This window comes from Micromys minutus, assembly GCF_963924665.1.
Source record: "Micromys minutus genome assembly, chromosome: 1".
NCBI lineage: Eukaryota > Metazoa > Chordata > Mammalia > Rodentia > Muridae > Micromys > Micromys minutus.
The window spans coordinates 243,444,387-243,457,902 of record NC_137969.1 but is presented as its reverse complement, the minus strand read 5'-3'; the positions used below and the strand labels follow the sequence as shown (position 1 = coordinate 243,457,902).

The 13,516-nt window shown below is 46.8% G+C and overlaps 1 protein-coding gene across 5 annotated transcripts in view; it reads left to right on the top strand.

Moving 5' to 3' along the window:
- The window catches only part of TTC7B (tetratricopeptide repeat domain 7B), a 200,357-nt gene that overhangs the window by 147,583 nt on the left and 39,258 nt on the right, over positions 1–13,516 (top strand). For all 5 annotated transcript variants that reach the window (XM_080915923.1, XM_080915922.1, XM_080915921.1 and 2 more), the window contains 2 exons: positions 4,285–4,401; positions 11,438–11,535. In XM_080915923.1, coding sequence (XP_080772049.1) covers positions 4,285–4,401; positions 11,438–11,535 — 215 coding nt within the window. The remainder of the gene's footprint in view (positions 1–4,284; positions 4,402–11,437; positions 11,536–13,516) is intronic.

Genomic DNA, 13,516 nt, shown 5'->3' with positions numbered 1-13,516 from the left:
AAATACCTGGAGTTTTATATGTATCAGACTTTGGGGTGGCAGGCAGATCACAAACACACATGCACAAATGTTACTGTTCTCTAATAAGTCTTGTATGTGACATTGTAGAATCAGAGCCTCAACCCTGACTCCTCAGGCTCAAGGCCACAGTGTGGTCCTCACTGGACTGGAAGTTCTGAGAGGGTAGGGACTGACTGACTGCATTTTATGTCATGTTGTGTTCCACAGTCTTACATTTGGGGGTTTAAATATTTGGCAGTGGACTAGACAACGCTGTGCCCCTCTCCATCTGTGTCACTGTAAGATTCGAAATTGCTGCCTGCTTCTGGTTCAGTGCTTTGGAGTCAGATAGATTTAGATCAGTATCTGCTGTGAGTCTGGCTAGATTCACTCTGCCTAATTTGCAGGGTTGTTGTGGAATCAGTGATTAAATATTCGAAGTTCTCACAGCTGCTGCTGCTGTTGTTTTACTTGTCTTGGAAGAATACGTTTCTTGGTTTATAATTTGTTAGCTTGCAGTTGTATGCTCTTATGGTTTTTGAGAGTTGTGTTGTCATTGGAGGGGGTTTAAAGGTACCTCTTTAAAGCTAGAGATGCCATTCAGTGTGCATTCCCGAGGATGAGTAGGTGATTGAGAGGTCTGAATGCATTGTCTGAGAAGGCATTTCAGACAACAGAGTGCCCTCTGCACAGACCCATGCGGCATGAAAACTAGTGAGGTGAGGGAGGAGTTGGCCTTGGCTGGAGTTGAGCTGAAGATGGCCGACCCGATCCTTCCTGTGGTCACTCTCCTGCTGTGACACTGGCTGTCCTGAGCTCTCTCATCACTTATTTTGTTTTTCTTGCCTTGGGATTTCCTCAATGGGTTGAATTTACAGTATCTTTGGTGGATACAGCAGCATCAGACTAATGCCAACCATTGTGTATTCTGCATTTTAGTACCAGTATTATTTACTTTCCACAAGATGTTTTCAGCTGCCTTAAGACATTGGAACGGGTTTCTGAGGAGATGAGAAGCATCGGTTCTGTCTTCAACACTCTTCCTGCCTTATAAAGCCACTGAAGTTCAGGAAGTGGGTGAAGAGGCATTGTTGTCTCTCCCTGCCCCCAACATGCATTCTCAGCCTTCACGTGTGCTCAGGGGTGCACAGGGGCTGCCTGCACAGGGCCTGGTTGTCTGTTCTTGCCTCCCCGGCTCTTCCTTCTGCCAGGTTCTCTGCTGTTGTCAGTACCTCCCTTCCAATGCCTTCTCATCACATGTGCTTAGCTGGTCCACCATTGTTCTTCCTGTCTAGCTCTCTTAGATCCAGCCCACACCTTTTCAGCTCCATATCATGAGTCAAGTGTTTGAAAGCTGTTATTTCATGTTAATTAGAAGTTCTTTTCCCAGCCAAGAAACCTTCACAGAACTGCTCCCTCAAGCCAAGGCTTCTAGATGCACTCCGGCCTTTGTTTTGGGGGACAGTAAAAGGGATCATGGCTAATTGCTGCCACAGCCCTAGACCACTCTCCTAGATACAACTGCTTGGCAGAAACCTTCACTTGGGATATCCTCTGGGTCTCTAAATGGTCTCCACCAAAAACTGACAGGGGACCAATCAGAAGCTTCTTCCTTCTAACATGCTGCATTTGGGCTTAAAAAAAAAAAAAATTTACTCCTAGCACATTCTGGACTCATGTAGGCTTCAGCAAAAGTTAGCTTCTGGTTCCCTTCAAAAACTCTTGATACTCCCTAGACCTCCACCCCCAAATGGCTGTCAGTCGCTGTAGAGGCCCTAGTAGGCTTCAAAGGAATTTTCATCTCTTTAGATGTCATGGGTCAGAGCCAAGCCCCTGCTTGCATCTTGCCTTCCTCTTGGTTCTGCTGCTTATAGGTCTGGGACCACAGCCTTCCCATTACCTCACCCTCAGCCTGTGTTCTGCACTGCAAACCAAGGTCTGAAGAGGAGGCTGCAGCCCTGACATGTCTCTAGGAGCACAAGCAAGCATCTTTAGGCTTCCTGGGCTCTATTGGGAGAGAGGCAGAGCCAAGTTTGGAATGTACTGGGGCAAGCTACTCCTGCCCTGTCTTTCAACAGCAGTGAGTTTGCTGCTCTCGGTACCATAAAGTTGGGCATTCTATCACATGTGCCAAAGAACTCTCCTATGTCTCATCTATAACACTTGAAATCCATGTCTTCATCTTCCATGGGCTATAGAGAAAGCCGTTGGTGAGGGGGTGTGATGAACTATCCGTTGAACAAAGAACAGTCATGGGCACTATGGAGGGGAGGCCAGAAACGGGGTGGTGAGGGCTCGTGCATATACAGATCACCTTACAAAAGCAACTGGCCAGAGGGAACAGGCATCCATGTTCCCATCTGTTGAAGAGAAATAAATACTACCTACCCACAAAGGTAATTACAGAGATGATACTGCCAGTGTCTGTAATATCATATGCATATCGGAGGACTGGTAATCTGCAGGTGTCCCATCTCCTGTCTTTATAACAAACCCCTGAGTAAAGAAGATGGAGTAATGAGGTGGTCAAAGGAAGACTTATTTGTCATGGTGTGTTTAGCTGAACTGTAGAGGTCAGGTGTCAGAGGTTACGATCCAGGCTCCAGCATACAGAACTGGAGGAGAAGCATCTGGTCAGTGCCATAGAAGTAAAGGGTAGGAGTAAGGTTTCAGCAGGGTACATAGGGAGATAACTGCTTCAAAGGACCAGAGAAGGGATTGTGACGCGCTTGTTGAGGTGATGAGCCATGCTGTTTCTCTAGTGGGACTGAACATAATCATTGGGTGGATCTGTAGTAAGGTTTCTGAGAGCTGAGCAAGGAGTGGACAAGAGGCAACCTGGGCTGTGCTCAAACCTTCTCAAGATATTGGATATGGCTGCATGAAATAAAAGAACTGTGGTCTGTCTGCAGTCAGTTGTCTGATGTCTGTAAAGAAAAGGACAGTTTGCTTAGCACTTAGGTCTAGATGAAGGCTAATGCCATGGGAGAATGTAAAACTACTCTGATGATTGTGAAGGGGCTCAACGTCACTAAAGAGCAGGGCTGGGCAGGTTAGGAGGAGACCTGCCCCATGCTCCTCTTGCCTCATGGGACTCCAGGCAGTCTTTCTTTCTAAACTGGGTATCTCATAACTCAAATTGGCCTGCAATTCAATGTATAGCCACTAACAGTAATCCTTCTGCCTCTGACTTCTACATGCATGGGTTTCAAAGCTTCTGAGAAGGCTGGCATTCTCCTAGAGGGCTCTGCAGATATGTGTGTCAACTGAATCATAACCCTGTGCAATCTTATTAATAAACCAGGGTTCACTTTTAATGAGTTTTTGAAATTTCATAAATAAATTAGCTTAGTTCTTTAAAAAAGCATGCTTTTAATAAAATCTCTGTGTTTTGAATAAAACTGCCCACATCAATCAGTGCTTTTAACCTCACCACAACTTAATCCTGTGCTTGCTTGTGCCTCCATGGTGAGACAGACTTACACAAAGCCACAGGTTGAGCCCAAATTCAGGAATCCTTAGCCCCACATCCACTGCCTCCCCTAGACCCTGCAGGTGCACAGATGGCCTCATGCTAAGATGAGTGCAGTTCAGGGCTGCAGAGGTCCAAGCCAGGCAGGGTCCCAGCGGTGAGAGGGGAGTGGACACAGCCTGTCCTAACCCAGAAGCTGCCTCCAGCTGATAACTGTGCATAGAGGTGACTTAGTCTCTTCAAGGAAGTCTGGCTGTGTGTACAAACCACACTTAAGGGTAGACCCTGTACCCAGCAGTAGATGGCCAACACAAAATGACCTCTGGTATGTTTGGAAGGTTTTTTTCTCATAATGCTTTGTCTGGGCATTTGTCTTACCTTAACAGGTCTTTTGCTTATACATTATGGTTTCCAAATTTGTGTTTTTAATGGGATTTCGGTATATGTGATTCTGTGTGTCTCCACATCTGTATGTCTTTATTGTACATTTCTTTCAGTCTTTTTTCCTCTTTGTTCTGTCCTGTTCTGGTTTGTTAGTTTTTATTTTATTATCGATTCGTTAGATACCTGTTTTTTATTGTTTTCTGATGAGACTGAGAGAAAGGGAATAGTAGATTTGGATGGTTGGGTAGGATCTGAGAGGAGCTGAGGGAGGGTAAACTGTGATCAGAATATGTTGTATAAAAAAAAATCTATTTACCATAAAAATTAAAATGAGTGCAGTTGCCCCTGCTGCAAGCTGAGCCGCTTATCTAATGTGTGAGGTGGGCTCTGGCCTGAGCTGTGAGCTTTCTCCCTGTCTCCCATTGTAGACTGCTGTTTTCCAAAGTGAAGCTTGAGTCGCTCTGCCGGGGCCCAGATGAGGCACTGCTCACCTGTAAGCACATGTTACAGATATGGAAATCCTGCTACAACCTTACCAATCCCAGGTAAGAGGCCAGCGGTGCCTGTTTTGTGTTGTGTTTGCATGGGTATCTGCAAATCAGAGCCTTCTCCTATGTTCACAAATCTGGCATAAACTCTGTCATCCCCTGGGCCCCAGTTCTCCACAAGATAAGAACAGTGGAGTTTATGCTCCCCATGGCTGACGAAGCCTCTAACTCATAGGTTTCTTTTCTTCCCCTCTCTTCCCCACTCCGATGACAAGTCTTTGCATCTTTTTAGAAATTGGTCAGTGGCACAGTCCAAATGAGTTTCCTGCAGTAATATTTAAGGGATCTGTGTTGCTAGCAGGTCACATCCTATTAAGAAGAGAAGTTACTATGAACACAGTTAAAAATAATGTTGAAGAAGTTAAAATGATGACTTATACAAATATAAAATCAACACATAGTGAAGGTTTCATTTACTTCATTCACTTGTGAAGAAGCCAGTACAAAGTTATGGTCCATTCAAAGAGGAATTTGTAACATGTGTATACACAAGAATGCTAAAATGAATTTACAGATATATGAAAAAAATAATGTCCTATAAGATAATGGACTATATTTTATGGGGCTGTGTTTTCCACAGGGTAGAAAATCATTTGTATCTCCACAGATACAATATATTTTTCTAATGGTTTTCTACAGGTTGGCTCCTTCTGCCCCTTCACAGCCTAGTTAACAGAAAATCAAAATGCTACCCTTGGGTCAGCAGATCCAGGGAGGAATAGCCAGTCAACCCTCCAGCAGGTCACCAACAAACACCCCACAATCAATTTGCCCCAAGTCTGGGGCACAGTGCCAAGTGTTATCTGATGATTCAAGTGACTTCCTACACCTCAAATATTCAGATTTTTTAAAATTCATGGCAAGATGCATGGATGATTAGAGTGTGCTCTGAAGCGTCAGGAGGCAAACAAGGTGTCTGTCATCCGGTGGTACCAGCAGTGTAGGAGGCAGCGGAGTACACTGCTGGCCATGGTCTGCAGAGACCCACACAGAGAAGGGATGGCTTGAATTGGGCTGTGGCACTGGGAAATGGAAATTTTTATTTTTTTTTTAACAAAAATGTCCTTAGTTGAACAAAATGTGGCTCATGCTGTCATTCCAAATCTGAGAAAGACTAGGCAGGAGAATTGCTGAAAGTCCAAGGTCAAATTAGACTACCCAATGAGTTCTAGACTAGCCTAGGCCACAGAGAGACCTTCTTTCAACAAGCAAATCAAAAAGGCTTTTGCCTTTAAGAAGCAAGTATCCAAACACTGGGCCCGTGGAAGTAGGTGTGCCCCGGTGAGCTGACCTCAGACCAGAGATTCAGCTGTGGCAGAGCAGCGTGGAGGCACGGGGGCTGCTGCCGGGGAAACCAGCTCTGCTCGCCGGTCCTGCAGGATTGCTGAGGTGTAAGCCCCCTTCATGCTGTGCCGTGCTCCCTTCCTCTTGGCGAAGGATAGGCAATGCTGAATCTCACTTTTTCCCTGTCACAGTTTGATCTGAAAATAAAAATCTTTTTTACTTTAAAAATTCCTACTTATCTGTATATGCAAAAGTGGGAAATGCCGATCTGTGTCTCCCTCAAAGGCTCCTCCTCCTGGTCCATCAGTGGCATCAGGATTTGGGAGGCTTTGCCCTATAACTCCACCTGCAGCAGGCTCTGCCTCAGCTGGTTCCTCGTGCTGGAGCCCAACTTCGCCTGTACCCCCTTCAAAGGGAGAAAATAAACCATCAGCTCTCTCTCTGCCAACTTCCCTCCGTTCCCCACACCTCTCCCACCTCCCCACATTTCCTCCCACTTAGCAACCAAGAATATTGAATGTGCAGAGGAAAAAAAAATAGCAGGATTGGAAAGCCTTTAAAAATACCAACTGAAATGCCTGTGGCCATATTCTTCTTTCCTTGAAAGACCTTTTAGGGACAGAGCAGGGTGTTCCTGCCCTGGAGTGGAGATGACCCCTCCCACAGCACTGGGCCTGGGGTGGAGGCAGGATGACCATTATCAAGATCCCTGTCTTGTTTCTTCTAACTCCATTTTCTCAGGATATAAATAAATGCCTCTCTGAATCCTTTACCATTGCACATATTTAGGCATTGCTGGGGCAGCTTGGGTGAGAAGTGAGCCGGGCTAGGGGATACAGCATGTGCAAACAAGGCTAGCTGTGCAGTCGGCACACTTTGAAGCCCCCAGATACAGTAGCATAGGGCCAACAGCCTCCAGGCTCATTGGGTCATATGGACTTTTGCACAAGACAGAATCGTGCTGAAAGGCGTGTGGGAGACATACTCTACTAGACGTAAAATAAGCTGAAAACTGAGCAGAAAGGCTTTTCCAGGAAGCAGTTGGAGTCTGGAGGGTAGATCTATGCCAACTGCCTGGCTCCACTGCCCTTGCCCCCACGTGCTCAGTTGGGGCCCCTTTGCTTCATCTAGCTGGGTTTCCCATCTTCCCCGAGGTCCTTGCACATTATCCAAGGCTCAGCACAGGCCCTCAGGGTACTAAGTGCAGGCTGAAGAAGACACTGGCCAGACTGAGAGTGGCCGACTTGAGAAGAGCCTGACCGTGTTCTCAGCAGCTCTCTCCGTCTTTACTTTTGCTTGAGGGGAATCACAGTAGACGCTGAGCGGAGTCTTGGACAGCTTGTACCAGCAGGGCTCCACCTGCGCTTGGAGGACACAGTTCCTGCTTTGAGCAGTGGGTGGACTCCTCTCCAGTGTACATTTGGGCAAGTGCTGTTGTTTCAGATTCCCTTTTCCTGGGTCTGAATTTTTTCCTGCATTTAGGATAGGGATCTGACTTGTTCTGTCTTCTCTCCCTTAGTAAAGAATTAAACCCCCTCAATTCTTCTCCATAATGACTTAGACACTCAGAACAGCATGAATCTGGCCAGACTCTCACCAGGAAGGTCCCCATGGGCTCCCAGCATTCCAAACCACAGCATTTTAACCAGGGATGGAATTTCCCTGTGCCAGCACCAAACTGGGCCAGTCTGTACTGCCTTCAATCCTTGTGTCAGCCCTCTGGGACAACTACAGTTACTCCTACTTTAGAGGAAATAACGTTGAAGCTCAAGGAGACTATGTAAAACACCCAAGTTTTCCAACTTTGATGAGTGGAGTCACCATCAAACAGGAGGCTGTCTGACACCAAAGCTCTCTCTGTGAGAGCTTCCTGCTTCTGTTGATGACAGCCAGTTTCTTTTCTTCTTTTTAAATTATCAGCCACTTCTTTCCCACCTCTGATCACTGCCACCTGAACCTTCTCTGTCATTAGTCTTAATCTGACATCCTCATGACTGGAAGAAACTTGTTTTCTTCCTAACCCCACTGTCAATCACTTACTAACAAACAGCACTCAAAGCTGACACATGCCGTTGCCTGTTTTCTTTACTTTAGGCCTCCTGGTAATCAGCAGCATCTTGGTAGGGCTTTTTTTACCTCACAGAGCATGTTCTCTTCTGCCTTCAGAAGGGCTGAATGAATGGTCAAGTGCCGGGTTGGATCACACTTTTCTCACTGCTGCAAAATGTGAGGCTCGGACACAATGAGAGCTGGTGTGATTAGGACCCAGACTTCAGAGGCTAGACAGGGTAGGGGTCCTGCCTTAGTCAGTGTTCTATTGATGCTAAGAGCCACCATGACCACAGCAATTCTTATAAAAGAAAGCATTTAATTGGGGCTGGCTTGGAGTTTTAGAGTCACCATGGCAGGAAGCATGGCAGCAGGCGGGCAGACATGGTGCTGGAGAAGTAACTGAGAATTCTACATCCAGATCTACAGGCAGCAGGAGGAGAGAGACCTCAGCACCTGAGTTGGGTTCTTGAAACCCCTAAGGTCATGCCTACCCCAACAAGACCACACCTCTTAATCCCTCTCAAGTAATGCCATTCTATAATGCCCAAGCATTTACATCTGTGAGCCTTTGAGAGCCAATCTAATTTAAACTACCGTATTCCACTCCCAGACCCTGACAGGCTTTTAACCTTATCACAATGCCAAAAAAAAAAAAGGGGGGGGGGGCATGAAGTCCAACTTCAAAAGTCCCATAGTTTCAATACCGTTTAAAAGTTCAAAGTCTTATCTTGGAGTCAATAGCTTAACTGTTACCCTCTATGAAATCCAAATAAAAAAAACCGATAACAGCTTCCTGCCTACAGTGGCACAGAATATATACATTAGCATTCTGAAAGGGAGGAAGGGAACATGGTGGGGAAATGCTGGGCCAGATCCAGACCCACACCTCTGTTAGGGTTTACGTCTGCAGCCCCTCTCTTAGATGAAATATATATCGCGTGGCACAAAGGATCCTAGGAGCTGGAGAGGCAAGGCTGTGATTGGAACGCCAGCGTTTTGACTCCTGGTCCATCACCACCACTACCTTGTTTCTTGTGTTTAGCCTTTGCAGCTGTGAAAGTCAGAAAGTCTCTAAGCGAAACTACGCTTCCCATTTTAACCAGTGTTTACTATATTTACTCCAAGTTCTCAGTTGTATTAGGGGACAGTAATTCCCTAGAGTCATTCCTACATATGTGTGTTGACATTTCCAGCTTATACACACTGACCACCACTAGTTCCCTATCCTTCCTGCCACCTCTCTTGGGAGATTTCCTGACAGCCTGAGGACCAGGCTGAGGAGAGACGAGGTACAGTGGTAAATAGTTCATGAGAGGTGCCCAAGTAGGCAGAGTCCAAAGGGAGGAAGGAAAGTGAGATCTAAGTCAGTTAGAAGAATGGATGTAGAAAGAAAACATCCAATATGGAAGAAAAGGTATCCCGATTTTGAATGATGCATTGTTGCTTGTATGCCATTTTTAAAGAGGCGATGGAAGACAACCTGCAAGATGGACCCAGATGTAGAGGCTCTGCCACTAAAAGGAGATGGGTCATTATTAATGATTATGGTTGCAGTTGACTTCTGATGTTTGAAGTGGGAAGCCCTAAGATTCCCACATCTCTCATAGTCGCACCGGAAGGCCAGAGGTAAACTGTCTCTGGGAATTCACCAGGCATAGTGACTAAGTCAAGTGTTTAAAGGGAACTGTGTTTCTGACCCTTGGTGTGTACCTGGAAGTCTTAACTTGCCAGAATGCTCCATCTGTACAGTCTTCCAATTGTTACCCAGTTCTGTGTGGGAGGATAATCTTTCCTTCTGTCATCTGGCCAGGAAAGTCACCAGGTACAATGCTTTCTCAAAGTGATGACTCATTAGTGACAGACATAGAGTAAGAGCCCAGATCCCCATCCAGGACCCCAGCCTCTGGGTCCTTTCAAACATCGCACATGGCAGCCAAGTTCATGCTCTGAAACTTGGTGAGTGGAATCCTGCAACATCATGGCCGCCCTCCACTGCGGTGTGGTCCAGTGGGCGCCGCGGCAGGTCTTCCCTTTGTACTGTCAATACCTCACGTGTTCCGGATCATTATCTATTGAGGCGAAGCCTTCTGGAAGCTTCCAGGATGAGGAGCCATTGCAGAGCTCAGATCACTAACCCTTTGTGATTAGTCACATTAAAAACACACAAACAGACCAGTGTTAGAAACATCCCGTGCATGTTATATGATTATTTGCTCGGGATTCTGTATTGTCTTTACTAAGAGAGATTTCTTTGTGTGTCCCAGTGTGGAAATAATTAACAGTGCAGCTTCCAGCAAGTCTGTGTGAATGATATGGTAAATGCAGGCTGACAGCCTGCAGTGAGCGGAGTTTCCTCGGCTTCCTGCATTTCTCTAACTACATCTCTGGACATGGAAATTGTAGCCTGTAAACTGGGTTAAGGTTCATAACAAATCTTGTTTGCCACTTCCAAACAGCAGCAGCTGCACACAGGAAGGAAACTGTGTTCCTTGAAATTGTAGTTTCAAATGTCTTCCCAAAAAAAATCCTAGAATCCCAGAAATTATCATGATAGGAATAATAATAATTTCCACCTACTTCATGGATTTGGATCTACATTGTCTAAGGTCCTTTAACTGCTTCACCCCTGTTCAGCCTGCGGTGGTTTCCATAGGACAGTTAGCAATGCCTGTTTAACTGCTTCACCCCTGTTCAGCCTGCGGTGGTTTCCATAGGACAGTTAGCAATGCCTGTTTGTAGGCCAATTTGGGGAAAGGGTAGCCAGAAAGATGGTGATTCAGGAAGCTGGTGGAGCAGCTGTCTGAAGGCAGGCACCAAAACCTGCTGTTTTCCCCACGGTCCCTCTAGGCCAACCATTGAAGCCGGTGAAAGCCAGAGAGCCACAGCCCTAGGTGACTATTAACTGAAGTGCCCCACACCGTCCTTTCCTCGTGCAGTAAGTGGGAATATTATCCATGTGAGGGCCTTCACCACTCTGGAAACCTCAAGTCCAGCAGCTGCCCTGAGAGCTGCGGAAGTTTTGAGAAGTGGGTGTCCTGGACATTCTGGTGTACTTGGTCTGGATGAAGCCTTTGCACTGTGCAGTCCTGGAAACATTCTCCTCATGCCAAAGAGTTCATAGCCCTGCTGTGGTTGGCAAAGACATCTTGGAGGGTAGTGTGCATTTAGGAGCTGGATATATTCCTTCCAAAGCTTCAAGGCATGGAAAGCCAGCTATTCTCTCCTTGTTGAGAGGACACAGAAACTAACAAAGAAGAGTTCACTTCCCCTCTCCTCCCTCCTTCTCTTCCTTCCTGTGTGTACAAGATTACAAGTATGTGTGCAGGTGTGGACACACCCCAGCACATTTGTGCATGTCAGAGGCAATTTTCAAGAGCTGCTTCTCTCCTTCCACCACTGGTTGTGGGGATCAAAGTCACTAGCGGGGTACAGGCAGCAAGTGCTGTACCGGCTCAGCTGTCTCCCTAGCCCAGCCTGCTCTTATCTCTGCTAAAGACCTAAGAGTAAAGCAGCAAGGATCTGTGGGCATCGCTGAAGCTGTGTTTGTGGTACACATCACTGAAGCCCTGGGTACAGGACGCCTTCAGTTGTGGACAGATGAGGACCATCCAAACATATATAGGTACCCTGTGCTTCCACACTGTGCCAGCCTGACCTTGGTCTTTAAAGTGACTGACATTTACCGTGTGTTTTGCAGTGACTCTGGACGTGGGAGCAGCCTCTTAGACAGAACCATCGCTGACAGACGACAGCTTAATACAATCACTTTGCCAGACTTCAGCGATCCTGAGACAGGTGAGAATCAAGGGCCGGGGGACGGGGGTGGGGGAGCAGAAGGTGGGACCAGGTGCTGGGCTGGTATTTTGAGATTGACAGACACCCAAGAGTAGGGTGGAGGGTGAGAAGGGTTGGGGTAGAGTGTGGGGAGAGGCCTCAGACAAATAACTGAACACTTAACTGCAGTCCACACCTTCGGTCTCGTTTTCCAGTGTTGGTTCACAGTGAGGAAAGTAATACCATGAGCCCAGATAGACTCTTAGATCTATTTCCCCTTGTTCTGGGAACTTAAACTTTGAAACTACAGTTTAGTGGCTTCTGTGTGTGACAAGTTTCCTCTCTGCTCTGTTTCCCGTAGGCTTCTGCCCTTGTTGAAATCGGCCATTCTGAGTTCTAATCAGTTGCATATATAAAACATAAACATACATGCTTCCAGTAGGAGGACCTATCAGGTGACAGGGGCTTCTGAGCTGCTAGTTCTACTGTCCTTGTGTGTCAGCCCACAGCGCTTTACTGCCTCTGAGCAAATGTTTCTGCTTGGCTGGTTGAAGACCTCTGGGGGTAGTGTGCCCATGTTCATGTATCCCCGGATGCGGGGAAGGAAGCACACCTCCCTAATTGTCATAGCTGCAAACAGACAGTTCCAGCAGTAATGCTGGGTCATCACTGACAATCTGGGGACCCCACAGACCCACAAAACATAATGAAATTCACTCAGCTTTGAGCTTTAGAGGTAGTTCTAGGACGCCATTAGAACCAGCTCTACCATTTTCCCCCAACACCCAGCAAGAGACACTGGAAGCCTTAGTCTTTAAGTGGCTCACTTCATCCTTTAAGAGCTGACTTTAGAGGATCCTCAGGGTCACTTTCCTATCCTTGTGACACATCCCCAAACCTAGACCCATCCTGGAAAATCTACCCTAGATGGCTGGTAGGAGTGGGCTCCAGGCTCGTGGTGCTCCCAGAGCCCATGTCCTTAGCTTCTGACTCGTTCCTGCCAAGACTCCCTTTCACCAGATTCAAAATCAGCCTAAGATATTCCTTCCAAAGGCCCTGGGCCCTCCTGATCGTGATTGCTGATTACAAGAAAGGACACAAGTTATGGTTTGATAGAGTTTAACCAGACCAGCAGGTACTGTTCACAGGAAGACTGGTGTAACCACAGGCAACTCTGGGAGTAGCTCACCCCAGGTTAATCAGCATTTGTGGTGGACACAGATGCCAAGGCATAATAGCCCTGCTTTGTAGGTAAAGTAATCCCAGCAGGCTTTTAAGGCCCTTGTAGAAAGGAAAGGTCAGACTTTTGGGGCTCTAGACAGAATGGAGTCGGGTGAGGACTATTGCCACTACTGAAATTCAAGCTGATTCCAAAGCTGCTGTGGCCACTGAGCGCTGTCAGCCCCTCTGGCCTCTTCCTCAGTATCCCACAAGAACAGCCATACTAAATCTCAACCTCTGTCATCTCAGCTGGCTTAGATCTTATTTTTTTCTTGAGGTCCCAAGACTTGAATGGATGCTGTTTGTCAAAACAGAGCTACAGGATAAGCCTTTTTTCTTGCTGCCCAGCATTGTCCATGGGGACATCTTCCCTGTGGCTTTCAGGGATGCCCTCTGCAGGATAAGTCTTCTCAGGAGCCGTGTTGTCCAGATGATCTGCATGACTCTGGCTAGAATAACCAGCCACTGTTTCTCCCCCATCCTTCATGCCTTTCACAAGGTTGATCCCTTGGAAAGATCCCTTATTCCAAGGAAATCCAAGTTTCTGCAGTTTAGTCTTCTGGTTCTTACGCCCCTACCAACAGCAGCGGAGACCACCCCATCCCAGACATAGGCCAGACAGTCAGTTTCACTGTGTAAACGAACCCTCCAAGACCCCTTTTTTCTGACCTGCTGTGAATCAGGGCTATTGACACAGCATCCTTTAACAGAAAGACCAGGAGTCAGGGAGCTAGGAGGCCTACTCAGGGGAAGTCTTATCATTGAGCATGAAACTCTGAAT